Source organism: Ursus americanus, chromosome 8 (genome assembly GCF_024610735.1).
Source record: "Ursus americanus isolate L20-20 chromosome 8, mUrsAme1.1.p, whole genome shotgun sequence".
Taxonomy (NCBI): domain Eukaryota; kingdom Metazoa; phylum Chordata; class Mammalia; order Carnivora; family Ursidae; genus Ursus; species Ursus americanus.
The window spans coordinates 80,295,279-80,322,040 of NC_142134.1; the positions used below are offsets into that span (position 1 = coordinate 80,295,279).

At 53.0% G+C, this 26,762-nt stretch overlaps 1 protein-coding gene across 1 annotated transcript in view; it reads right to left on the bottom strand.

Moving 5' to 3' along the window:
* Positions 1-26,762, bottom strand: part of ABLIM2 (actin binding LIM protein family member 2) — a 147,372-nt gene that overhangs the window by 77,772 nt on the left and 42,838 nt on the right. Inside the window, 4 exon segments of the mRNA XM_087864312.1 lie at positions 603-696; positions 6,922-7,048; positions 12,543-12,658; positions 19,557-19,740. Of these exon segments, the coding sequence (XP_087720438.1) occupies positions 603-696; positions 6,922-7,048; positions 12,543-12,658; positions 19,557-19,740 (521 nt within the window).

A 26,762-nucleotide genomic window follows, 5' to 3' on the forward strand; every position in this document is an offset into this window, starting at 1 on the left:
AGAGCCAAGGAGGGGCTGAAGAATGGGGGGAGGGACGGGCTGGGTGTGACACCCCGGGTGGGGTGGGAGCCTCCCACGGGATTTATCTTACTGAACAGCTGTACCAAAGGGCACGCTGCATGTGATTCCACAGAGACAGAGCCAGGTAACTCCTACCGCGACCAAAAGACATGCTGTCGGCACCCCCAAGAAAGCCTGCCTACCCCGTGATTGCTGTGTGACTGGGCCTGCCAGGTGACCACTCTGGGCCTCCTTTGGGCACATGGTCCTGCCGACTGGACTCACTTTCACTCCTCCAGGCCTGACCCCCATCTAGACATGGGAGGGCTGGACCCAGGATGTCAAACCCTCACCTCTCTAACTCAATTAGCTTGCAGAGGGTGCAGGAGAGACAGTGTCCGGGGAAGGCTTCCTGGAGGAGGTGGCCCTCACCGAGCAGGCCCTGGAAGGGTGAGGAAGCTGTCCCCCAGCAGAGCTGGGAGGAAGGGGGAGGCAAAGACTCAGGGGTACGCATTCTTGCACAAACACACACGAACATCGGACACCCCGAGAGGCACGCGAGCAGGACCTGGCTCAGAGAGGGTGCCCGGCAGCCCACTCACCTCCAGCACGTGCCCCGTGATGTACTTCTCACAGCCGTCACAGCGGATGCCGAACTTGGTGTGGTAGTCGGCCTCGCAGTAGGGCAGCCCGTCCCTGCAACAAGACAGGCCATCAGGACGCGTAGGGGGTTCACCTGGGGGCCCAGCGGCTGAACGGTTTTCTCATCTGGAAACCGAAGATGTTCCCACCGACGACGTGGCCCTTCCTTCCAGTTCATTCCGTCCCACGTGGGGCATGCAGGTGGGAAATGGCCTATTTACTCACCAGGGGTTGCTGAGTAAATAGACTCCCCCTGGAAGGAGTCTGGAGCTCCCTACAAAATCATGAGCCACAGGTGTGTGTGACAAAGGTGTTCACGCCAGGGACCAGGTCTGAGGATGACGCAATGTCACGTGGCATAGGTGGTGGGTGGCGACGGGGCCTCTCTGTCCCCGGGGGTGGCGGCAGAGGCGTCCGGCCATGCGGGAGTGGTCAGGACGGCAGCAGGTGACGTGTCCACTCTGCACACACATTTACAGCATGCCCGCCACACGCCGGGCGCCGATCGAGGCGTGGGGAAGCAGTGACGAGCAACACACGGTTTTGGGTGCCGCTCCGAGGATCTGGGCAGCCTGGGGCGAGTGGCTTCGACGTTGAGCCCGCCCTGAATGCCCCGAGAGGGAGGCAGCGGGTTTTCAGGGGTGCCGCCAGGAAGACAGTGCACGCACCCCGCCAGGCACAGCACCCGGCACGTGGCAGAGCCGATTTGCAAGGGACTGTACTTATGATTACAACAGGATGTGGGGGGCAGTGTGGGGGCGGAGGGAAGGCCCGGCGGTGGAGCCAAGCTTCCTGGGTTGGTAGCCATGCTCCGTGTGGGCAGGGGCTGACGGGCAGTGGCGAAGTGGATGGGCTAGCGCTCCCGTGCCACCACACCCCAGCTGTGTGCCCCGGGAAGTCGTGTAACCTCGCTGCGCCTCGGCTTCCCCAGCCATAAAATGGGAGAAATTATAGTAAGTTCTAAAGACGAGAAGGTGTGGCCAGAGTCGAGCGCACGGCAGGCACTTGCCAATTGGTGGCCGAGGCCTTTGTCATTGCTAACCAGGCCGCCCCTTGGCCCAGCCGGGCCCAGCAGGAGTTGGGTGTAGAGGCCACTGGCAGGCAGGGGCGCCCGCTGCCCACACACATCTCCCCTCGCCCGCACCGTGGAAGTTGCCCCGCTGCTCCCGTTGGGTTCTGGTTCTTATGTAGCTGCAAACAGAAGGTAAGAGTTCTCGACTTTTCCGAGACCAGAGCTGACGCCGCCCTCAGGACCTTCTGTAGGAATGCCGCTGACCCCGGGGCCCCTATTATTCTCCACCATGGGTGTCTGTGCCCCAAACCCAGGGGCTCAAAGATAACGTCTCCATGGCAACACCAACGCACCATCCCTGTCAATTCTGGGCCATTCTGGAGGCTGCTGAGTGACAGGCGAGCCGTGTGGGTGAGCTACCACGGCAGCGAGCACCCTGGGGGCTGGGCACGCTTTTTTATTTTATTTTATTTTATTTTACTGTATTGTATTGTATTGTATTGTATTGTATTGTATTGTACTGTATTGTATTGTATTGTATTGTATTGTATTGTACTGTACTGTATTGTATTGTATTGTATTGTATTGTACTGTACTGTACTGTATTGTATTGTATTGTATTGTACTGTACTGTATTGTACTGTACTGTACTGTACTGTATTGTATTGTATTGTATTGTATTGTATTGTACTGTATTGTATTGTACTGTATTGTACTGTATTGTATTGTACTGTACTGTATTGTATTGTACTGTATTGTATTGTATTGTATTGTACTGTATTGTATTGTATTGTATTGTACTGTATTGTATTGTATTGTACTGTATTGTATTGTATTGTACTGTATTGTATTGTACTGTACTGTATTGTATTGTACTGTATTGTATTGTATTGTACTGTACTGTATTGTACTGTACTGTATTGTATTGTACTGTATTGTATTGTACTGTATTGTATTGTACTGTATTGTATTGTATTGTACTGTATTGTATTGTATTGTATTGTATTGTATTGTACTGTATTGTACTGTATTGTACTGTATTGTATTGTATTGTACTGTATTGTATTGTACTGTATTGTATTGTATTGTACTGTACTGTATTGTATTGTATTGTACTGTATTGTATTGTATTGTACTGTACTGTATTGTACTGTATTGTATTGTATTGTACTGTATTGTATTGTATTGTACTGTATTGTATTGTACTGTATTGTACTGTATTGTATTGTACTGTACTGTATTGTATTGTACTGTATTGTATTGTATTGTATTGTACTGTATTGTATTGTACTGTACTGTATTGTATTGTACTGTATTGTATTGTATTGTATTGTACTGTATTGTACTGTATTGTATTGTATTGTATTGTATTGTACTGTATTGTATTGTACTGTATTGTATTGTATTGTACTGTATTGTACTGTATTGTACTGTATTGTATTGTACTGTATTGTATTGTACTGTATTGTATTGTACTGTATTGTACTGTATTGTATTGTACTGTATTGTATTGTATTGTATTGTATTGTATTGTATTGTACTGTATTGTACTGTATTGTATTGTATTGTATTGTATTGTATTGTACTGTATTGTACTGTATTGTACTGTATTGTACTGTATTGTATTGTATTGTATTGTACTGTATTGTATTGTACTGTACTGTATTGTATTGTACTGTACTGTATTGTACTGTACTGTATTGTATTGTATTGTATTGTATTGTACTGTATTGTACTGTATTGTACTGTATTGTATTGTATTGTATTGTATTGTACTGTATTGTATTGTATTGTACTGTACTGTACTGTACTGTATTGTACTGTATTGTATTGTATTGTATTGTACTGTATTGTATTGTATTGTATTGTATTGTATTGTACTGTATTGTACTGTACTGTATTGTACTGTATTGTATTGTACTGTATTGTATTGTATTGTACTGTATTGTATTGTACTGTATTGTACTGTATTGTACTGTATTGTACTGTATTGTACTGTATTGTATTGTATTGTATTGTATTGTATTGTACTGTATTGTATTGTACTGTATTGTATTGTACTGTATTGTATTGTACTGTATTGTATTGTATTGTATTGTACTGTACTGTATTGTACTGTACTGTATTGTATTGTACTGTATTGTATTGTACTGTATTGTACTGTACTGTATTGTACTGTACTGTATTGTACTGTATTGTATTGTATTGTACTGTATTGTATTGTACTGTATTGTATTGTACTGTATTGTATTGTACTGTATTGTACTGTATTGTACTGTATTGTATTGTACTGTATTGTATTGTACTGTATTGTATTGTACTGTATTGTATTGTACTGTATTGTACTGTATTGTATTGTACTGTATTGTATTGTATTGTACTGTATTGTATTGTATTGTACTGTATTGTATTGTATTGTACTGTATTGTATTGTATTGTATTGTACTGTATTGTATTGTATTGTACTGTATTGTATTGTACTGTATTGTATTGTACTGTATTGTATTGTATTGTACTGTATTGTACTGTATTGTATTGTATTGTATTGTACTGTATTGTATTGTACTGTATTGTATTGTATTGTATTGTACTGTATTGTATTGTACTGTACTGTATTGTATTGTATTGTATTGTATTGTATTGTACTGTATTGTACTGTATTGTATTGTATTGTATTGTACTGTATTGTATTGTATTGTACTGTATTGTACTGTACTGTATTGTACTGTATTGTATTGTATTGTATTGTACTGTATTGTACTGTATTGTATTGTATTGTATTGTATTGTATTGTACTGTATTGTATTGTACTGTATTGTACTGTATTGTATTGTATTGTATTGTATTGTATTGTATTGTACTGTATTGTATTGTACTGTACTGTATTGTATTGTATTGTATTGTACTGTATTGTATTGTACTGTATTGTATTGTATTGTATTGTACTGTATTGTATTGTATTGTACTGTATTGTATTGTATTGTACTGTATTGTACTGTATTGTATTGTATTGTACTGTATTGTATTGTATTGTACTGTATTGTATTGTATTGTACTGTATTGTATTGTACTGTATTGTATTGTACTGTATTGTATTGTACTGTATTGTATTGTACTGTATTGTACTGTACTGTATTGTACTGTACTGTATTGTATTGTACTGTATTGTACTGTACTGTATTGTACTGTACTGTACTGTATTGTACTGTACTGTATTGTACTGTATTGTATTGTACTGTATTGTATTGTACTGTATTGTACTGTATTGTATTGTACTGTACTGTATTGTATTGTACTGTATTGTACTGTACTGTATTGTATTGTATTGTACTGTATTGTACTGTATTGTATTGTACTGTATTGTATTGTACTGTATTGTACTGTATTGTATTGTACTGTATTGTACTGTATTGTATTGTATTGTACTGTATTGTATTGTACTGTATTGTATTGTATTGTATTGTATTGTATTGTATTGTATTGTACTGTACTGTACTGTATTGTATTGTATTGTACTGTATTGTATTGTACTGTATTGTAGTGCTCTGTCTCCTGGGGCTGCCTTCAGGGGAGTCACCCCCCGCCTTTCCTTTACCCCTTTACTATGACAGAGGAGCGGCCAGTACCTTCCCCCGCCTGATCCAGCCTGGACAGAGGCTTGTCTTGGCCTGGGGACTTTAACTGAAAACGTTTTGTTTTGAGATGAGTATGGACTCACATGGGGTTGTAGGACACAGACAGAGAGACCCCACTCTGTTCACCCCGTTTCCCACCTGAGTGGTCTCATGCACAGGGAGGGTAGGAGAGGAGCCAGGAGATGGACGGGGCACATCGGTGACCTGATCTGGATGCCCTGGAAGTGATGTGTACTCATGCATGTGTGTGTGCACGTGTGTATGAGTGTGTCTGTGTGTGTGTGCATGTGAATGTGTGTACATGCATGTGTACTCATGCACGTGTGTATGTGTGCATGTGTATGAGTGTGTGCGTGCACATGTGTGAATGTGTGTGCACATGTGTGCATGAGCATGCATGTGTGTACGTGTGTGTACTCATGCATGTGTGTGCGCGTGGGCATGTATGAGTGTGCCTGTGTGTATGAGTGTGCACATGTGTGCATGTGTGTATGAGTGTGTCTCTGTGTGACTGCATGCGTGTGAATGTGTGTATACACATGTGTACTCATGCACGTGTGCATGTGTGTATGAGTGTGTCTGTGTGTGCACGTGCACATGTGTGAATGTGTGTACATGCATGTGTACTCATGCATGTGTGTGCATGTGTGTATGAGTGTGTCTGTGTGTGAGTGCGTGCATGTGAATGTGTGTACATGCATGTGTACTCATGCATGTGTGTGAGTGTGTGCACATGCGTGAATGTGCATGCACATGTGTGCATGAGCATGCATGTGTGTACTGTGTGTACTTGTGTGTGCACGCACATGTGCATGTGTGTATGAGTGTGTCCGTGTGTATGAGTGTGCGCATGTGTGCATGTGTGTGAATGTGTGTGTGCACGCACACAGGTTTCATTCTGTGCAGCTCTATTGCACAGCCAGGCCCTGGGACGGTTCCGCTCCCTCCGGCACCAAGAACCAGCAGGCTCTCCCACATTAGCGGCCCACAGAGCCCCCCACCTTGCAGGAAGGAGCCCGCTCTGCACATTTCAGTCCACCCCCTAACTCTGGGCCATAGGGGGCTTCCCTGACGCAGTCCCCCCATCCCAGGGACTGAAATGCACCCCTTCCCGGCAACCCAGCTTCTCCTGCTCGGGGCTGCAAACTCCCAGAGGCTGCGTCCGCACTGCCTTCTGATGAGACGTGCGCTCCGACCCCCACCCAAACCAGCCATCAGCACATCCTGGCTGCATGTCTGGGGTCTGGGGACACGAGGTCGGCCAGGGGGAGCGGCCGGCTGGCCAAGCCCTGCAGGACTTGGAGCTGGGGCTGAGTCGTCACCGCTGTAACAGCTGAGATGGGTCAGCCCTCTTCCCCTCACTCCTGCTGCTGGGGTCAGTGGGCACCCACCGTGCATTCTGCAGGTGACCCAGGCACCACGGGAGGGTGACCCCCAGGGACGGGCAAAGAGGGGGGCTCGGTCTCTGTTTCGAGCCACAGAAATGGAGCTGAGGTCCCTGCAGACCACCTAGGGAAACAAGGCTGCTGGGAGGAGGCACCGGGCAGGGGGACAAACACGCAGGCCCTGCGTCTGCACGGGGGACAGGACAGGAGTGACCACAGGAGGGACACAGGAGGAGCCGCCACTCACTTGCTGATGTACTCCGCGTCCAGCTGCTTCCCGCACGTCTCACACTTAAAACAGCCCAAATGCCAGTGTTTGTCCAAAGCCACCAGGGACTGGCCGTTTTTTATTTCTGTGCCGCAGCCCCCACAACCTGAAAGAAAGAACAGGACACAGACATCATCACCGTGGGCCAGGAGGTGTGGGGCCCATACTGCTGGGTCTCCGGATACAGAAGCGCCTAGAGCCGGCCTGCGGGAGTGGACAGAGAGGACAGTCCAGCTGGGTGTGCTGGAGGGACCCTGCTACACGCCAGCTGGTGTGAACACGTAGAAAACAAATCACAAAGTTCATCCCTGCACGCATTGAGCGCTGACTGTATGCAGCCTGGGCTGGGAGCTGACAGAGACAACACCCGCCGGAGGACGGGCGACAGGCCCGGGCAGCAGGTGTGTCCTTGAATGAGAGGGCCCTGCAGGGCGGGGGCTGCCTGGAGGGGAGGCGGCAGGTCTGGGGGCCCCATCTGTCCTCCTCTGTTGACAAGTAGACTATGAACTGAAGTGACCTGACCAACGTGCCCCCCCCAAGGAGATGTGGCCTCCTGCCACTCCTTTCTCCGGGCACTCCCCTGCCTGGATGCCCCTCCCAGGAAGCCCTCCTGGCCCACTCTCATCTGGACCTCCTTCTGTGGTTGTATGTGCTGCATCCCAGACACAGACAGCCCAGCCCCCCGCCCGTGTTCCTGCTCCGAGTCTCAGCCCAAGGCCGAGCTGAGCCCCAGGCAGGCAGCCTTGGGGATTCCTCCTTTGGAAGTTGCCCCCAGGTGATGTGGCCCCCACCTGCTCTGGAACCCTGACTGGCATCCCCACACTTCCTCTGCTCGAAGATCGGACCCACACTCCGAGATCCAGGGCCGTGAGAGAAGAGGGCAGCTTGTTCACCTGAGGACCCTCGGGGCCCAGCGTGGGCTGGTAGCTCGAGCGCTTGCCGAATGCATGCACGCATGAATGAATGAATGCGGACCAAGATGATGCCCTCCCCACTCAAGTTCAGGAAGCATCCAGACCCCATCCCCAACCCGCTACCTCCATCGGTCCCCCAGCAGCACAGAGACCATGCAACTCGCCCGTTCCAGATAAGAGCAGGCTGGCTTTGAGCGCGGGCTCGCTCCGTAAGCTCCAGGTCACCGCCTTGCAACCAAGGACAACTGTGCTCCCCAGGGGACACTTGGCAATGTCCAGAGACGCTTTGGATGGCCACAGCTGGAGGGGGCACGCTCCAGGCACCTGGGGGCCAAGGCCAGGGATGCTGCTCCGCGCCTCCAGTGGGCGGGACGGTCCCACAGCAGAGGACTGTCTGCCCAAACTGTCAACGGTACCAGCGTCGGGAAACCCGGCTCAGAGTCTGAGTGTGCTTCTCTGTAACAGGGCCAGGTGAAGGAGCACGCCACCCCGCATTGCGCCAACAGGTGGCGGGGAGGCAGGGTGCGTGTGGTGAGAAACATGGCCCTCGGAACCAGACTGCCCTCCCTAGCTGTGTGACTGTGGGCAAGTCACGCCACGTCTCTGTGCTCAGCATAACGGGGATGCATTTTACGGGGATAATAATGGTCCAGGCTCACGCACTTGTTACGAGGCTGAGGAGAGCTAACAGCTACAAGCCCACAGGTGTGTCTGAAAACCCACTCTATTCACGTGAGGTTGGACGCTGTGATTTGTGCTGCTGCTGTCACGACGGGAAGACCCGGTGGCCCAATGCCCCGTGGTAGCCATCTGAGGATGCCTCGGACAGGACACTCTGCCTCCTGCCAGGCTCCAGGGGAGGGCCCAGAGGCTCCAGGTCAGCATGCCAGCTGTGGCTGCAGGGCTGCAGGGGGACGTGGGCCTGACACCCAGCCCCAGCCCCTCACTCATCCTGGCGAACTGGGGGCAGAGTCTCACCAACAGCGAGCCCTGAACTCGGAGGTAAGAGCAACATGCACGTAGGATTGTTGTCATGGAAACAGCAATCCGCACTTTCTAAATACAACTGGAGCTCAGGGTCGCTTTGCAGGGCTTTGCAAATGACAGCACAGAGTCTTGTGATGAGTCCTGACGACAACAGTCATCAGCAGAGGGGATGTCCTCGAGGGAGTGTCCCCACTGGCTGGGGCAGAGGTCGCCAGGAAGGCGGCCCACTCACCCACACACCCTGGCCTGGTTCATCACAGCAACGGGGATGCGCCTGGGCCACTACCCCAGCATGACCCTTCTAGAAAGTTCCAAACAAAGTGCTCCCTCCTCTAGCAGATGTTTCACGGGATCTCCAGCTCTGCCACTAACTTGTGTGGGACACGGGATGTGTGGGGAAGCCTCTCTGAGCCCCAGCCGTGAACTGGGGAGGGTCGGACCCACCCTCACCCCTGTCCCCCAGGTCAAACCAGGTTAGGAAGCAGGGAGGGGCTCCAAGTTGAATCTGAGATTCACTTTGGACAGCATGGAGCCCACTGAGGCCCAAAACGTGAAAATGTTGACATGTTATAAGAGGGGCCTGTCATTTCTCTGAAAGCCCCAAACTGAGTGAAGAGCTGGAAGCAGCAACTGGGAGAGAGAAAGGGCATTCGAGCGCGCCCCACGCACTGGGGCTCTGAGCCAGACGGGTGACACCCGCCCCTGGCAACGCGAGGGCGTGAGGTACTCGGCCGGAAGGCGGCCAGGAGTGGGTGTTGGGTGCTGGGGGCTGCAGCACCCCACAGGGCAGGTGCACCCGACGAGGCAGTCACTGAACCCCACAAGGCATACCACCTCACAGCCTCACTGCCCCATTTCCCAGGCAGGAGCGGGTCAGCGAGGGGGCTGGGGCTCCAGGGCAGCCTCTCTCGGGGAAGAAGACACAGAAGCTCCAAGGGCCATAGACCAGATGGTCTCGGAGGGAAGGGCTGTGCACCCTCGCCCCTGCCCTCCTTCCTGCTGACTCTGGAGGGGCCTCCAGGCCCCAGCTCCTTCGCGGGCCCGGGTTCTGGGTGTGAATCCACGTATTCTGAGGGCTGAGCCCCAGCCGCTGAAGCACGGACCCGGGGTGGGTGCGGAATGGGTGGCCAAGCCCAAGAACAGGCCCCCGCCCCCCCCCCCAGCTTGGACAGCCCCCCCTCCTGCCCGCTGTGCCACAGACCCCTGCCCACGCGCGCTTCTGACCCTGCGCCCAGTCCCAAGGCCGAGAGAGTGGACACAGCTTGCCCAGGGCATGCAGGGGTGAGAAAGAGGGTTCACCTGGGGCAGTCAGGCCCAGAGCTGCCCCCGATGCCCCTGGGAGGGCTGCCCTGTGACAGCGAGACCGAGACTGAGACCCAGACCAGCAACAGAGCTGGAGGCTGGGGGAGCCCAGCGAAGGGGAGCCCGGAGGTGAAGCGACAAGCACGACAAGCACTCCTGGGGAGGAGACACTCCTCTGGGCCGTGGGGGAGGCGGCCCAGGGCAGATGCTGTTGTGCAAGGCTTAGAAGGAGGGGTGTGCACGTCCAGGGAGGGAATGGCGTGGGCGTCCAATGCGAAGCGCTTACCCTGTTTCTAAGCAACAGGCTCAGGGCCAGAGAGCGGAAGAGGGACGCTGAGGGACGCTCGGGGCCCAGGACTCCAGCTGGACTCCTACCTCCACAGCTGCCCCTGAAAGGGCAGCTTTCCCCCTTTCCACCCAACCGCAGGGGGCCACAGCCCCTCCCCCAGCCCCACAACCTGCAGGCAAACCACACTGCTCAGGCTCCTCCCAGCAGCCTCACTCAACAGCCATCTATGGCTCCCTGCTGCCTCCGGGACGCACTTGGTACTCCTTGGCATGGGTTTTCCCTCTGGTTTCCATCTCTCCTGCTTCTTTCTGTTCCCTGTCCCCACACGCCAGCCCCCCTTGTCCACTCACAAGGGTCTGGTGGTTGCCCATGGCACTTTTCACTTTCTCCCTGTTCTATAGTGCCTTCCCTTCAACGCACACCTCCCTGAACTTGTGTGTCATTTCGGAACAAGACCACCTCCTCCCTAAGCATCTGGTCACAGCAGGGTGAGCTCCCCAGCTTTGGAGTTTGAAGGCCTTGGCTCAAGCCTCAGGTGCACCACTCCCCAGCTGGCCACGGGGCGCCTGGCGCACACCCACCTCCCCACCAGACTCAGGCACTTCTGCACCTACAGAGGGGAGGGCGGAAGAGGCTTCCCGCCTGGCAGGGCTGCTCTGTGCACAGAGGAAGCAGGAATTCGGAAGATTCGGCAGATACCCACAGAGCAACCAAGAGCTGGTGATGAATATTTAACACTTTCTAGGCACAAAAAAGGGTCTAAGCTGGAGAGCTTCACTGTGGACTGGAAAAAGGGGCAGGTTACGTTATTAGACCATCTGAGGGTCAGTGGAGCGTTGGTTCTCTGGACAGGTAAATTTGGTATTTTAAAATAAATTTACATTTGGAAAGGGCAGAGCCTTTTAAAACTCTCAAAAAATTCTCAATGAGTCCGGGTTCAGGCATATTTTCCTTTTTACTCTGGCTCCTGGGGAGCTCTGGACAAACTGTTCAAACAAACTCACCCCCTTTTAAAATTTTGCTTGTTAGAGTTTTTGATTACTATTTCAGATTTAATTATAACAGTATTGGTTGCGAAGAAAATTCTCAGAAGTCAAGCAATCCTGTCCTCAGTGGGAGAGAAAGTTTTGTACGGAGGACTGTCCTAGCAAGCCCCACAGCCACAGCCTCACCAGCTGTCACAGCTGCTAGCTTGCCTCCCCAGGGGATGAAGGCTCCGCCTCCTTCACAGAGTAAAACTACTGGCAGACCCCCCCCCCCCCAGGCCAGCCCTGAGCTTCTAGAAGGCTGCAGCTGCAATCTCCTCTGGAGAGACTTAGAACGCGGCAGCCAAGGCAGGCGGGCAAGAAGAAGGTGCTTCACAGGGACAGGGAATGAGCTAGGAGCGAGGGGCTGGCTCTGGAAGTCCGCAGAAAGCCCTGTCTGCCGAGGGACACGCAGCCCCAGAACTGGGGGCACCGCCATGACCACGGCATGCAGAGTGGGCACTGAAACTCCCTTTCTGCCCAGGGAGCCCAGGCGGCAGCAGGCCCTGGAGCGCCGGGCCCCCATCCACATCCCCACACACCACGTCTGGCCCAGAAGAGCTGCGGAAGCTGCGGAAAGCCGGCTCCTGCCTGCCCACCTTGCTTTCTCACAGTCCTGCACCCTCAGGGACACTCCAGCGCACGTTTATTTCGTGACAGTCTGCTTCTGCATCCAGCAAGCATCTATTGAGTACCCACTGCATACAAACCCTGGCCTTGTTCCTGGGGCGTGTAGCAGTTAACCCAGGAGCTCCTGACCTCAGGAGCCCAGAGTTCAGTGCTCTTCTAATGGCTCCCCCAAAGGGCTTCTGCAAGGTCTGGAATTATCTGTGGAGCTGAATGTGTGTGTGGAGGGGCGGGGAGATGACCAGGGGAGGCCAGGAGGCTTCCTGGAGGAGGCAGGCTGGAGGGAACAGCCCCCTAGAGACTTCTGTCCCTTGTTTCTTCCTGTGTCTGTCCACAGTCACCCTTCAATCCCACCGCTTCTGCTTTGGGTCCGTGGGGTCAGCCCCTCCCCGCGCACTGCGGAGGCCAGCCCCCCATCCCCTACCCCCACCCCCACGCCGCTGGGCGCCCACTTACTCCAGAGGCCCTGGGACAGGTGCACGCTGCTGCCCGCTGTCTTGGGCAGGGAGCACTTCTGACACATGCATTCCTTCCCATTGAAGGTCACTCGGTCCCCCGGCGGGAAGGGCAACCTGAAACAAGAAAGCGCGTGACCAGCCAAGATCGCCTCCGGATCTTCTCCTGGGTGGGGGTAGGGGTGGGGAGACACCCTCCCCCAATATACCACCACCTCCCCGGGGCCTCACGGAGACAGGAGCCACAGGCTGAGGACGCAGGACCTCCCCATCCAGGCCCCCCTGCGTCCCTGCCGTGTGAGCCCCGGCTCGACACCCACGCCTGAGCCTTGGTCCTCGTCCGCACAAACAGGCAGGATGGCAGGGCCCAGGTGAGGAGCAGCGAGGCTGGGGCTTGGCACGTGGCAACCAACTGGGCAGCCTCAACCGCCCCCTCCTCCATTCACCCCTGCCTCCCCTGACCACCCAGGATGCTTTGTCCATATCAGTTCAACAACAATGGTGACTGCTAGCATTTATTGAGCGCCTACTGTGTGCCAGGTACGACAAATCAGGACAGATACCTCAATGCATGCCTCATGTAATAACTTGGGGACATTTGTCCAAGCTGTAATTTCCTTCATTTTTTTCTCTATAGGTGAGAAAACTGAAGTTCAGAGAGGATAGTTAACTCTTCCAAGGACACACAGCTGACTCATGTCAGAACCAGAGTCAAACCAAGACCTGTTCAGGCTCCAAAGCCCCAGGACTTATCTCCCTCCTTGCGCCTCTAAGAAGTCAGTGCCTCGTGCAAGCCCGCCCTGCAGACACCGAGGTACTGTCGTTACAGCCCAGCTCTGTCTAGGTTTGGCGTTTTGCTTATTATGGATGTTTGTGTACTAATTTTTAATTTTTAATATCACATTAAAATATCATTTACCTTGATTGCTGAGTTTGGGGGCACTCGCTGAAATTCTGCCTCCAGAGAGAGTCCCAGCCCCGGTGCAGGCTGGGCGGAGGCAGCAGATAGTCGCTTCGCCTCCCTGCACCAAGGACGTCCCCCTGGTGCCTGAGAAACAGGTAAGGTGGCTGCTCTCTGGAGAGCGAGGGACAGGCCACCTGCAGTCAGGGGCTAGAAGACCGACTTCAGGGTCCTGCCCGTGTCCATCCCAGCCACCTGCTGCCACTGAGCTCCCGGCAGCCCCGGGGCCACGTTCCTTCCCCAACTCAGCCTGGCCAGAGAACCTGAGCTCTGGGGCAGTAGCCTGCAGAATCCTCTGGACCAGGACATGCCCTTTCCTCAGGTTAAGCTTCGTTTCTCACCTCTGCCTTCTCAGGGCTGGACAATCCCTGGCACATCGGGGCACTCAATAGGTACTTGCTAACGAGTGAATGAGTGAGTGAACGAGTGAGTGACTGAAGGCCTCCGGGGGGCCCAACTCAGCACCCCCTTCTGCCTGGCCACCCCATGCAGCCTGCCAAGTCATAGCAGCCCCAGGCCAGCCCCAAGCCTGCACCATGCTTCCCCCCCAGTATAGGAGCCTCCCCTAGCCCCCACCTGTAGGCTGGCGTTCATCCAGCAGGTGTGTTCTGAGGCCCCCATGGGGCCAGTCCCTGTTCTTGAGGACCCAGGACAAATATAGGCTGAGCTGGCCCACCTCCCCAGGCTCGTGAGACAGCCCCATAGACCCAGCTCCTCGGGGCCCGGACCCTTTGCAGCTGTGTCATCTGCAGCCAGTGCTGTGCTCTGTTGCTCTCTCCTAGAGCCTTGCTGCTGGCCTGGTAGGTGGGATGTTGGGTGTTGGGTGTTGGGATAGGGTGAGCATGTGCTCTGACAGGGTCTCCGGCTATGTAACCCAGAGAAGGTGACTTACCCCGTCTGAGTCCTGTTTCTCACTTGGAAAGTGGGACTGATAACACCTGTTTCATGGGGTTGTTAGTCATTCCTCCCTCCCCCCATCTAGCCATCCATCCATGCATCCATCCACCCATCCATCCATCCATGCATCCATCCACCCATCCATCCATCCATGCATCCAGCTATCCATCCATCTATCCATCCATCCATGCATCCAGCCAGCCATCCTTTCATCCATGCAGCATCCATCTATTCATCCTTCCCTCCCTCCCTCCATCCATGCATCCATCCTTTCACCCACCCATCCATCCATCCCTCCTTCCATCCATCAATCCATCCATCCATCCATCCATCCATCCATCCATCCATCCATTCTTCTCTCCATCCATCCATCCATTCATCCATCGGACAAATTGCATGGAAAGCTCTAGCATATTGCCTGGGACCAGGAGGGGCTGAATAAACGATAGCTATTATTTTATTAGTTCAACTTTATTGAAATATACTTTGATAAATGCACCCATTCATGTTATCAATACCACAGTCATGATATGGGACATTCTGTCCACTGCAAGAAGTCCCCTGTGACTGTCTATGATCACACCCCCACCACCACTCCTGACCCCAGGCAACCATGATGGGGATTCTGTCCGTGGATTGGCTGTGTCTTTTCTGGGACTGCATACACATGGAATCACACAGAACATGGTCTTTAATGTCTGGTTCAGCGTCCTGCCCGACGTTCACTCACACGGCCGTGTGCATCAGTAGCTTGCCCCTCGTTACCGTGGGGTGCTGCTCCACTGGAGAGATGAGGGGCAACATGATTCCACTCACTGCCAAACGATATTTGGGTTCTTTCCAGTTGGGGGCTGTTACAAATAAAACAGCTAAGAACGTTTGGTGACAATCCTTTCCATGGACATGTGCTTCCACTTCTCTTGGATATAAACCTCGGAGTGGAATCACTGGGTCATACGCTAACTCTGTGCTTAACTTTTTAACAAACTGCCAAACTGATTTCCAGACAGGCTGTACCACTTTGCATTCACCCCGGCAATATATGAGCGCTCCTTCAGCTTCATATCCTTCATATCCTTGCCAACACTTGTCATTGCCCACCTTTTTAGCTTTAGCCACTCTGGTGGATGGTTGAGGGTATCCCACCATTTTAATCTGCACTGTCGTGTGTGCATATAGTGATTCGGGTCTATTCTTCTGTGGAGTGTCTGTTAAATTCTTCTGCCCATTTTTTATAGGGTTTTTGTTTATCTTCTTATTGCTGACTTGTAGAAGTTCTTTATATATTTTGGATGCCAGTCCCTCATCAGATATATCTTATCTACCAGCTGACGGGCTTGCTTCTGCACTTTACCGTTGTCTTTTGACATCATTTTTCTTCTTCTAACTTTACTGTCATGTAGGTGTGCTGGCAACAAGTTCTCTTAGATTTTCTGTGCCTACAGAAGTCTTTATTTTGCCTTCATATTTTATTTTGTAGGGGGGACACATTTATTCATGTTATTTTAATCACATACATCTTGGAGATACTTGAGGTTCAATTCCAGACCACTGCAATAAAGCAAGTCAGATGGATCTTCTGGTTTCCCGGTGCATAGAAAAGTGATGTTTACACCGTAGTCTATTAAATGTGCAATAGCATTAAGTCTAAAAAACAAGGTACATATCTTAATAAAAAATACTTTATTACTAAAGAATGCTAACCATCATCTGAACTTTCAGCAAGTTGTAATCACTGATCGCAGACCAGCATGACAAATAAGATCATACAAAAGTTTAGCATATTGCAAGAATTACCAAAAGGTGACAGAGAGACACGAAGTGAGCAAATACTGTCAGAAAATGCCACTGACATACTTGCTTGATGCAGGGTTGCCATGAACCTTCAATTGGAAAAAAAAAAAAAAGGAGTATCTGCAAAGCACAGTAAGGTGAAGTGCACCAAAATGAGGTGTGCCTGTGCAAACATCCATACCAGTCAATGTGTGTGACTCAACGGTTTCTAGTGCTCTCAGACTTGTGCACGTGTCCCCAGGATCAATTTGAGGATTTTTCATCACCCAAAAAAGAAACCCCATACTCTTTAGGGGTCTTGCCTTCATTTTCTGAAAGTTTTTTCTTTTTCTTTTCTTTTTTCTTTTTTTTTTTTTTTTGACTTGGTATGGAATTGATTTTTTTCCCCTTATAACTCTCTAAAGATGCCACTCCATTATCTTCTAGGATGCATAGTTTAGGTAAGAAGTCTACAGTCATTCTTTCATTCCACTGTATATGAGGTGCGTCTTCTCTCTTGCTCCTTGTTGGATTTCTTTTTTTTTTTTTTTAAGATTTTATTTATTTATTTGACAGAGATAGACAGCCAGCGAGAGAGGGAACACAAGCAGGGGGAGTGGGAGAGGAAGAAGGAGGCTCATAGCGGAGGAACCTGATGTGGGGCTCGATCCCAGAACGCCGGGATCACGCCCTGAGCCGAAGGCAGATGCTTAACAACTGCGCCACCCAGGCGCCCCTCCTTGTTGGATTTCTTACTACTATTTTTCAGAAATTTGATTATGATGGACTTAGTAGGTTTCTGTCATGTTTTTTTCTGCTTGGGGTTTATCAAGATTCCTGGATCCATGGGTTTATAGTTTTCATCAAAATTGGAAACTTTTCAGCCATTATTTCTTCAATTATTTGTTCTTCCCCTACCTCCAGGGTCTCCCCCTCCCAACCCGGACAGGCAGAAAGATCCATTATCCTTAGATCCCTGAATGTTTTAATGTCTTCCAGTCTCTTCTGTCTCTTTGCTTTAGTTTGTATAGTTTCTATTGTTATGTCTTCAGGTTCACCAAGCCTTTCCTCTGCAATACCTAACCTCCTGCTAATTCCTTTGAAGGGATTTGTCATCCCAGAAATTGTCATTTTCATTTCCAGAATTTCCATTTGGCTTCTTTTTATTCCTTCCGTAAGACTTCTACTTCCATTCACATTTTCCTTTAAATACCTAAGCATATTTTCAATACTGTTTCAAAGCCACCATCTGCTGGTTTCACGTCACTCTCATTTGTGGGTCTATGGATATTGACTGGTTCTTCTTCTGGCTTTGGGTCTCATTTCCCAGATTCTATGACTAGTAATATCTGACTGGATGTTGGGCACTGTCAATGCTATGTTGCTGAGGGCTGGATTTCCTGTCTTCCTATGAAGAGTGCTGGCAGGCAGTTAGCTCATTTGCAGATCAGTGCAAGGTTTTGGGGGTTTATTCCTGTACTATGTTTCAGCAGGTGCTTGTGGCTTTTGCTCTAGGGCTATCTTAGTCCCACTAATAAGGCACGACTTTTTTGGCATCCCCACTGCATACCTGGGTGTCTAACAACCTGGTCACAACTCGAATGTTTCCCAGACCAGGGAACCATTCAGCTTACAGCAATCCAGCCATTCTTCGTCCACCTTGTGAATTGTCCTCTATGCCTACATGGCTTTGTGTTCAGTGAAAGGCTCAAAGGTGCCCCCACATTGCTCTCTGTGCTTGCTCTGTGTGGCTCCCTCCCCTATGGGGCACAGCCCCTGCTGCTCGTATCACCACCTCCTGACTCAGTCTCCTCTCCTTGCAGTGTGGCTCCAGGAAGTGCCTCCAGGCACAAAGCTGGGTGGTTGCAGGGTCTGTTCCCTTTGTGGCCCTGGTCTTAGTCCCACACAGACTGCGCCCCAATGCCCCCACACAGTTGTTTCATGTAGAGTTTTGCAGCTGTGTACAGAGGCTGGTAAGTAGAGCCCAGTTATTCCAGCGTGACAGAGCTCGCTGCTGTTATTTTAAAAACAGATTATCCAGAGGTGATCTTTCAAACTTATTCTGATCATGTCCTTTTGTCTCTAAGAAATCAAACATTGGATCATCCTTGCAGGAACTCTGAGACCCACACATGCTGCAACAGCACAGTGACTGTCATTAGAAATAGTCCCTGTCATTGCTCCCTCCTCTCTGCAAGGCCCTGACGAAAACATCCATTTCTGTCCCGCACACATGCCACACCCACAGACAACAGCTTTGGGAACAACACTCAAAAAGTCCCCTTGAAACTGGGTGTGGTGAGACAGAGAAAACAGAGCAGAAAATAAACTCTGTGTTCTTTTTATTCTTTGTTTCTTACACATAGAACATCTCCCTGGGAGCAGTGTGTCTAGGACAGGGCGTGGGGTGCAGGAAGAAGCTGTTCACATGGGAAAGCTCCTCCTGGCCTCCCTCCTAAGTCCCCAGAGGTATGGGGCAGACTGGGGAGCTGGCTGCAGCCCTGCTGTGAGGGTCAGGCTCTTGTCTACCTGCTGTGAGGGTCAGGCTCTTGTCTAACTCCAGTGATCCTCTGTCTCCTCCCTGCTCTGGGCCCTTCTCATGGATGCCAGGGGGCAGCGGGGAGGAGGGCCACACAGAGGGGAGGCAGGGACCCCAGTGTGGAGGCTGTGGCAGGACCCCAAGCACGCACACTTTGACACCTGAGTGGGGGTAGTGGCTGGGCAGATTCTAGAAAGGGAGGGACTCTTCCCCACATCTGGAAGACACTCATGCTTGCGGGTCATGCACCCGGGGGTTGGGTGAGAGGCCACCCACAGATCAAGGACTCTGGACAGCTGAAGGGTGGTGGTGGATGGGCAAGGAGGGGCTGAACTGTGGACCCAGCAGGCACCAATATGAAAGAAGAAACGTGTGGAGGATGCTGGTAGGAGAGAAGCTCACCAAGGGGGCCGAGGATGGTGGGGAGGGAGCTCCTTCCCAGAAGCCCAAGGAGGCCTCGTGTTGACAGCATCAGAACCTGTTGGACCCTGTGCCCCCTGGAAAGAGGGCCTGGTCCTGTACTTCAGGCAGGGGGTAGAGGCCTGCGAGGTCTGGGGTTGGACAAAGGTGTGCCTTGGGGCATAGCTGCCCCGTGTCCACCTGCCACCCCTGGACTGGGCCCTGTCTCCCCTCCCAGCTGTGGCCCAACAGAAGGGAGGAGGGAGGGGAGGAGGAAGAGGAGGAGGGAGGGAAGAGGAAGGGGAGAGGGAGGAGGAAAGGAGGAAGGGGGAGAGAAGAGAGGAGGATGGAGGGAGAGAGGATGGAGGAGGGAGGGGAGAGGGAGGGGAGAGGGAGGAGGGAGGAGGATCAGGGCGGGAGCAGGGAGTCTCGCGGGCCTGACTCACCGGCACACGGCGCACACAAAGCAGTCGGGGTGGTAGGTCTTGCCCAGCGCCGACACCACCTCGCCCTCGATGAACTGGTCGCAGCTGAAGCAGCGGGTCCCGTACAGCCGCTGGTAGTCCAGCGTGCAGATGTACTCACCCTGCCGCACGAAGAAGCCGCCCTCGGCCAGGTCACAGCCGCATGCTGGGGGGAGCCGCAGCGTCAGCGGGGAGCTGACCGTCTGCCAGGTCCCGCCACACACAGCTCCCCCCTGACACAGGTCCCAGTGCAGATCTGGGGTGACTCGCCTCAGCCTGGTGCTGAGTGGACAAAAGCTTCCAGAAAAGTAGCACCGACCCGGGACGAGAGTCAGGCTACGCGAAGGGGCCAGCCCCTGTGACCCCAGCAGGGGTGGGGTGTGATGCCTGTGAGCCCCTCCACGACTCCAAGCGGGCTGCGCCCAGCGTGGGATAAAACAGGCCGGGAAGGCGCCCTGCTCTGGGCGGGAGGATCCGGTGTGGCGGAGGACAGATGACGTGGCCCGCGGTTGCCCCCGGGGCCACAGGGAAACTCCCTAACCGCCTCCCCGACTCCTGCCCGTTTCCACATCCCGATGTCTGTCTCCCACAGTGCGGACAAGGCCAGACCTCCCGCAGGAGGGAGAGAGACCATGAACACTTTTTGGCACTTTGCCAGGTGGGGAATGGGGCGACTTTCTCAGGACAGCCGGCCAGTCTGAGTCCAGGACACCCACGCGTTCACCCCACACACTCCCCCTCCAGCCCAGGGGCACGTGGGAGCCACGCATGGTTCCAGAGGGAGCCGCCTATGCCCACCCCGGCTGGCCCAGCCCCTCCCTGCGAGAGGCAAGGAGGACACCCTGCCGCTCCGGCCCTGCCAGCCAGGTCCGTCCTGGGTCCTCGTGGGTCCCAGCCCCCAAGCACAGTCTTGAAACTATGTCCTTCCTGCCTGCCTGCCTTCTTCCTTCACCATGTTTTTGAATCAACACTGAAAATACTTCATCAACACATCAACTGATTGCAAAGGATGCTGTTTCTGGAGAATTCCGAGTACTGGCATCTTGAAATTTAACTCGCGGCATCTTTTTGAGCACATCCGTGGAAGGCAGACGCCAAAGCAAGACCACCGACATCTACTTGCAACACCCGTAGCCAACGCCCAGGAAGAGCAGGGGCCTCACCCCCCCTTCTGCCTGGAGGGCCTGTGCCCACGCCACTTCCCCAGAGCACCGTAAGCAAACGCAACACACCCGATGTCCACAGCAGCCAAACCGCGGGAAGAGCCCGATGCCCAGCAACAGAGGAACGGGTAGAGAAGATGCGGGGTCTGTACAATGGGACACTACTCAGCCGTCAGAAAGGATGACATCATACCATTTGCAATGATGTGGCTGGAACGGGAGGGTATCATGCTGGGAGAAATACGTCAGTCAGAGAAAGACTATTATTACGTGATTTCACTCACAGGTGGAATTTAAGAGACAAAACAGAGGATCATAGCGGAAGGGAGGGAAAAATAAAATAAGAGGAAATCTGAGAGGGAGACAAACCATAAAAGACCCTTAACTCTAGAGAACAAACCGAGGGCTGCTGGAGGGGAGGGGGTGGGGGATGGGGGAACTGGGTGACGGGCATTAAGGAGGGCACGTGATGGGATGAGCACTGGTGTTACATAAGACTGACGAATGAACTCTACCTCTGAAACTAATAAAAAAATAATAACTAGTGAAAAAAAAAAGCCTGGAAGTAAGTGCCACACCATGCTCTCTGCAACAAAAGTTCCAGAGTCAACGTGGACATTGATTTATTAGGAATTTCTCATGGTCACAAGGCTCTAAACATTTAATAAGCTATTCTGGGTTGGGTTATTTTTTTACAAAGATTAGTAGAAAGCTACCAAAATAACACATGCATTATAAATGTTGGTAAATCAGTTTAGACACATAAAGGAAAACTTTCCTGCATCAGCCTTTGGTGCCACAGACGGTGGTGAGCGAGGGGAGCCCCCAGTGTCTGGTCAAGGGAGCCCCGGCCGTGCAACCGCGCCTCAGCGTGGTGCCCAGGAGTCCGGGAGGCGAGGGAAGCCTGGCAGCCTCCCCGACCCCAGGTGCCTTCTCAGGCAGACAAGCTTCAGAAGAGCACCTGCGGAAGTTTGGAGTCTGGAGATGGAATCTCCAGGGAGTCGGGGTCCCCTGGGGCCCGGAAGCCCAGCCTGGTCAGTGGGGGGCCCCCCTCAGCTCATGCCTCACTACTCACTGCCCGCCACCTGTCCTCACACCTGCCACCTGGGGACCCAGGCAGCCCTGCGGGGAGGGGTGTCCCTCAGCTCAGCGCCCATCCCCCACACAAGGTGAGGCAGTGGGCCTCTCCGGGGTCCCCTGTCCCCTCACCAGGGCCACAGGGAGGCACATGCTGCACACCAGTTATGGACACCAGAGCAGTGCTCCGCGGAGATGTTAGCTCTGCAGACAAAGCAAGACAGAAGCTGGGCAGCTGAAAGCCCAGATGTGGGAGCGGCCTGGCTCTGGATCCCGGCTTCACCTGCGCACTTGGCTGTGTGCCCTGGGCAAGTTCCTGAACCTCTCTGGGCGTCTGCAGCCCCATCTGGAACACAGCCCACTTCCAAGGTAAAAGCAGCAGCACAGAGAAGCATCCTCTTAGCCCCGAGTTACGCAGGGCCCCATCAAGGCTGCAGCTGCACCGACATCCCTCATCCCTGGAGACAGAGGCCGTGGCCAGGCCCGAACCCTCCACACCTAGCAGGAGCATGTAAACCCCTGGAGTTGTCCTGCACCACAGTGCACGCCCAGTTGGCGTACCCCGACCCGGGAAAAACAGCCTACTGGGGCCTTGCTAGGAGACTTTTTCTGCAAAAAGACAGCCGTGGAGCCAGGATGGCCCCAGGGTCCCCGGGTGCTGGCGTCTGACTGTCTTCCTGATCTTTACAAGGACATGCTGACATATCCTGGATGTAGGAGAAAAATGTGCTGACGCACGTAGCGCCCACCGAAACCTCGTGAGTCAGCATCGCGGGCCCCGGGAGAGCTGATGCAGCCGCTTTCCAGCCACACCTGTCCCTGCTGGTCATCCTGGCTCCTGGCCGGCCTGCAGCCACCCCAAGCACATAGGTCAGAGTCCAAACCCCGACCTCCGTCCACTAAAAATAAAAACTCCAAATTCATTAGTAACCTAAAAAATCCTAATCGGGACAATCCTGACATTCTATCTTGCCTATCGAATTAGCCAACACTGAAACAGGGGAGCGGAGTAGCTGTGGGTGACCCCGAGTGTCGGTCCCCCGCTTCCCTGTGGTCACTCAGGAGCAGCTCTCAGGAGTGCGGGAAGCAGTGGGGAGATGCTTTCTGGAATACCGTTCGGCTCTGACTCTAAAGTACGTGAAAACTGCTCCTACCCTTTGACCCATCGATCACTTTTCGGGGACTTTATCCCCGGGAAATGACCAGGAACACCCCCAGAAGTATTGCCACAGCATTTCACACCCTGGTCCCCGCTGTGGTCAGAGTCAGACAGCCTGGGTTTGAATTCTCGCTGCCGCTGCTTCCCTGCTGTGTGACCCTGGGCAAGCCACGTAACCTCTCTGAACCTCTGAGTCCTCATCTGTAAACTAGCGTTAAGCACACCCATATCCTGCATGGTTGTCTTTGGAAATCAGTGAGATGGGGTGCAGGAGGCCATGTGGCTCCGTGCCAGGCTGGAATGGACATCGGCATCCAACAGCAGAGGGACGGCCAAGCTCACCCACATGTCTGAAGCTTTCCTTTGGTTCTGGAAGCCCTTGGTCGGTTTCTCATACATGCCCCGGGAATGCCTCAAAAGGAGAGAAAACGGCATTTTGCACCGTTCCCTTGTCACCCGCAGGTGCGCAGAGTGGCTCTCCAGTGGCTACTTATAGACCTAGATAGATGTGTCCTTGCTGTAAACACTGCAGCTGCCACCAAGCTACCTGCAGAGCTGGGGGGCTCACCACCCCATCACACCCCATTCCCTCCCTGCCGGGCTCTTTCCGCAATCGGGGTTCTGCTCAGTCCCACGGCTTCTCGGATCAGGAACGCCCGCTTTCTGGGGGTCATAGGTGGAGGTGGCCGCCCATGCTCAGCATTTCAGGGCGGGGCCGTGTTTCCAGGGCATTACCAGCAGGTGCAGAAGACCAGTCAAACCCCTCTTCCAACAGCACAGGTCTCACCGCACATACACAGTCAAGAGGGCTTTCAAGGCAAATTTCAAGTTGTTTGTAAAAATGGCAACACTTCGTTTTTTCTTGAGAACCTACTATGTGCTGGGTGTTTGACACATTTCTACCCTATTTTGCAGCATGAGAATAGAGCCGGCCAGATTTCAACTCCCAGCGAGAATCACACATCCTCACGGGGTGGACACCATGGGCTCTGGCCCCTGAACCCTTCCCCCCACACCCGCTGCGCCCCCGCATGGCACTGCCACAGTGGTCTATGGAAACAAAGGCGGACCAGAGCCCTCTTCTGTCCCTCGTCCCTGGGCGTCAGAGCCACGGGCCTCACAAGGATCCCCTTCCCATCACTCATTCTGCTCCGGCCTGTCCCCGAGTCCACCAGGCACACACCCTGCTTTTCTGTCTTTGTCCCAGATGCTCACCCTGGCTGCAAGGCTCTTCCCAAATATCCCTCAAGTCTTCACTCAGGTCGCCTCCTCCAGGAGGCCCACCCTGACTACCCAACTGAAAATAGCAACTCCCCTGCACTCCCATGCCTGCCTTTCCTGAGCCCCTCTTCCTTCCTCCCTGTACGGCACCTTCTAGCCCATGGTAAAACCTATTTATCCTATCCGGTGTTTATGGTCTGTCCCCCGCACTAGAACTCAATCTCCCCGAGGACAAGCACATCTGTTTTGTTCATGATGCATCTCAAGCCCCAGAACACTGCTAGCACAGAGTAGGTGCCCAAGAAAGCATTGTTGCATGATCCCCAAGGTTAAGATAGATGTCGCAGGGGGGTGGCGGGGGTGGGATTTGCACCCAGACCTCCAGGCATCGAAGCCCAAGACTGCAGCATCCATGAAGGAGAGTATAATTCCATAATCGTTTCGTGGATTTTCCCAGGTAAACTGAGGCACATCCAACAGTGCTAAGCTAATACACGCTGCTTCGGTTCGCCTGGCAACATGCCCACCCAGGGACAGACGTGACTGGTCTCAGTGAGTCAGCGCCCTCCTTTCTGGTCCTCTGTGCCAGTACAGGTGGGCCTGGGACCCAGTTCTAGCCAATGAATCAGATTTGAAGTCTTTGGGGGACCTTGGGGAAAGGGTTCTCCCTGGTCGAAGGGAGGATCATGTGAGGAGGGAGCCCTTTGCCTGTGCATATCCCCCCAACCCCTTCCCGGGTTGGATGCTACCCTGTGAGGATGTGAAGCTTGGAGCTACAGCAGCCACCTTGAGACCATGAGGAGAGGCACTGCTGCCAGGCACAGGATGAGGGAGGGGGAGAGGGGACAGTAGGGGTGGGGAATAGAAAAAGAACCCAGGTCTTCAATGACTTGTTAAGCTGTTAAGTTAACCAGCTCTGAGGGTACAGGGGCCACCTCCAGACTTCAGGTTAAGACGGTAAGTACCCATGTGTTTAAGACACTATGAGTTGGGGATGGATTTTGATTCATCCAAAAGTACCCTCAATGATTCACAAGCTTTGTAGTTTCATGAGAACCTGGATAGAAGGCCAGTCTGAGACCGTGGGATCTTCATGCTCAAACAAACACAGTGTCTTCTGGCTAGCAGGGTGTCTTGGCCGCCCCACGTCATTCCTGAGCAGGTGAAGCACTGATGCCCCCCCAAGGGCAGGGCCCACGCTGATCCGCATGGCCGGGGGACAGCTGCCTGGCACAGGGTGAGGCTCTATAACTGGCCTTGAAACGGGGCCTGCGTGCCCACAGGTCATGCCACCAATGCCACTATTGCAGCAACCACGGGGGGGGCGGGCAGCCGCCGTCACACAGGGCCAGTCCCAGGAGCCGCCAGTTTGGCTCGCCGCAAGGAAGGGGCCACAGTTATTCCTATGTCTGCTCAGGAGCTAAAGCTTAGAGGACAAAGTTATCTGGCCCCGGTGACACTGCACGGGGGTGGAGGGCAGGGGCTCCCGGGGCAGTCCCCCCTCCCCCCGAACCCCGTGGGTCAAACCAGGACTTGATTCTGGAGTCTCATGCCTTTTATTGCATTGCTAAGGTCTGCGCTTACAGACAATCCTTTTAAACACGGTGGCCGCTTCCCCTGTGTCTTTAAAAATAACCTTTTAAAAAGAGCATTTTAATGGATTTTGCTTTTCAGACACAGCAAATTTATCTTTTGGAAAGTAGAGAAAATTAAACCAGACAAATCCCACAGTGGTCCGGCAAGCTCTGATGAAAAGGAAGAGATGTTTCAGGCAGGGTGAGGGCACTGACCAGGATGAGGGCACTGACCGGGGGGGGGGGGCACTGACCAGGGTGGGGGCGGGGCACTGACCACGGCAGGGATGCAGCCTGATGGACAAAGGCAGTGTTTACAGGATGCCAAAGGCTTTCTATTCTCACACCCCCACCTAGGGCTGCTCCATCCTTTCCCAGAAAATAGGCCCCTCCAGGCTGTTCCCCTCTGAGGGTCGGGGTCGGGGTCGGGGTCACCCTCAGACTGAGGGTCCCAGGGCACACCCACCCCTGCCAGAGACGGTGCCACCCCAGAGGTCCCTGGGTGGGGACACTCGGGACACTTAGGTCTCCCCTGGGTCACTGGCTCCCCCAGGGCTCCCATGTCCCCCACGGCACTCTGCCCTCCTCCAGGGCCGGGGGCTTCAGGGCCATTTCTTGGGGTGCCCCCCATCACAACAGAAGAGTCCCAGCCAGTGGTTCTCAAGTTTTCTTTCCAAACAACAGGACTCAACAGCAGTCTTCACAGAGGGCCTGAGGCCATGGTGTGGCAACGGTGCAGAGCTCCTCTGGGGTGCGGGGCTCACCTGTGGCCTCACACCCCAACACACAGGAGGTGCCTCCATGGAAATCTCCAAGGGACTCAGCCGGGCCACACCCAGGCCTGGAATCCAGCCCCAGACAGGCTCCCCCAGCAGCCCCCTCAGCTAACAGTCTCACGTTGCTCCCAGGGCCACTGGCACGGGGAGGAGGCTGGGCCCCCAGTCTCGTCCCCCTCCCCCCACCTCCGCTCTGCAGCACTTAGTGGTCAAACCGC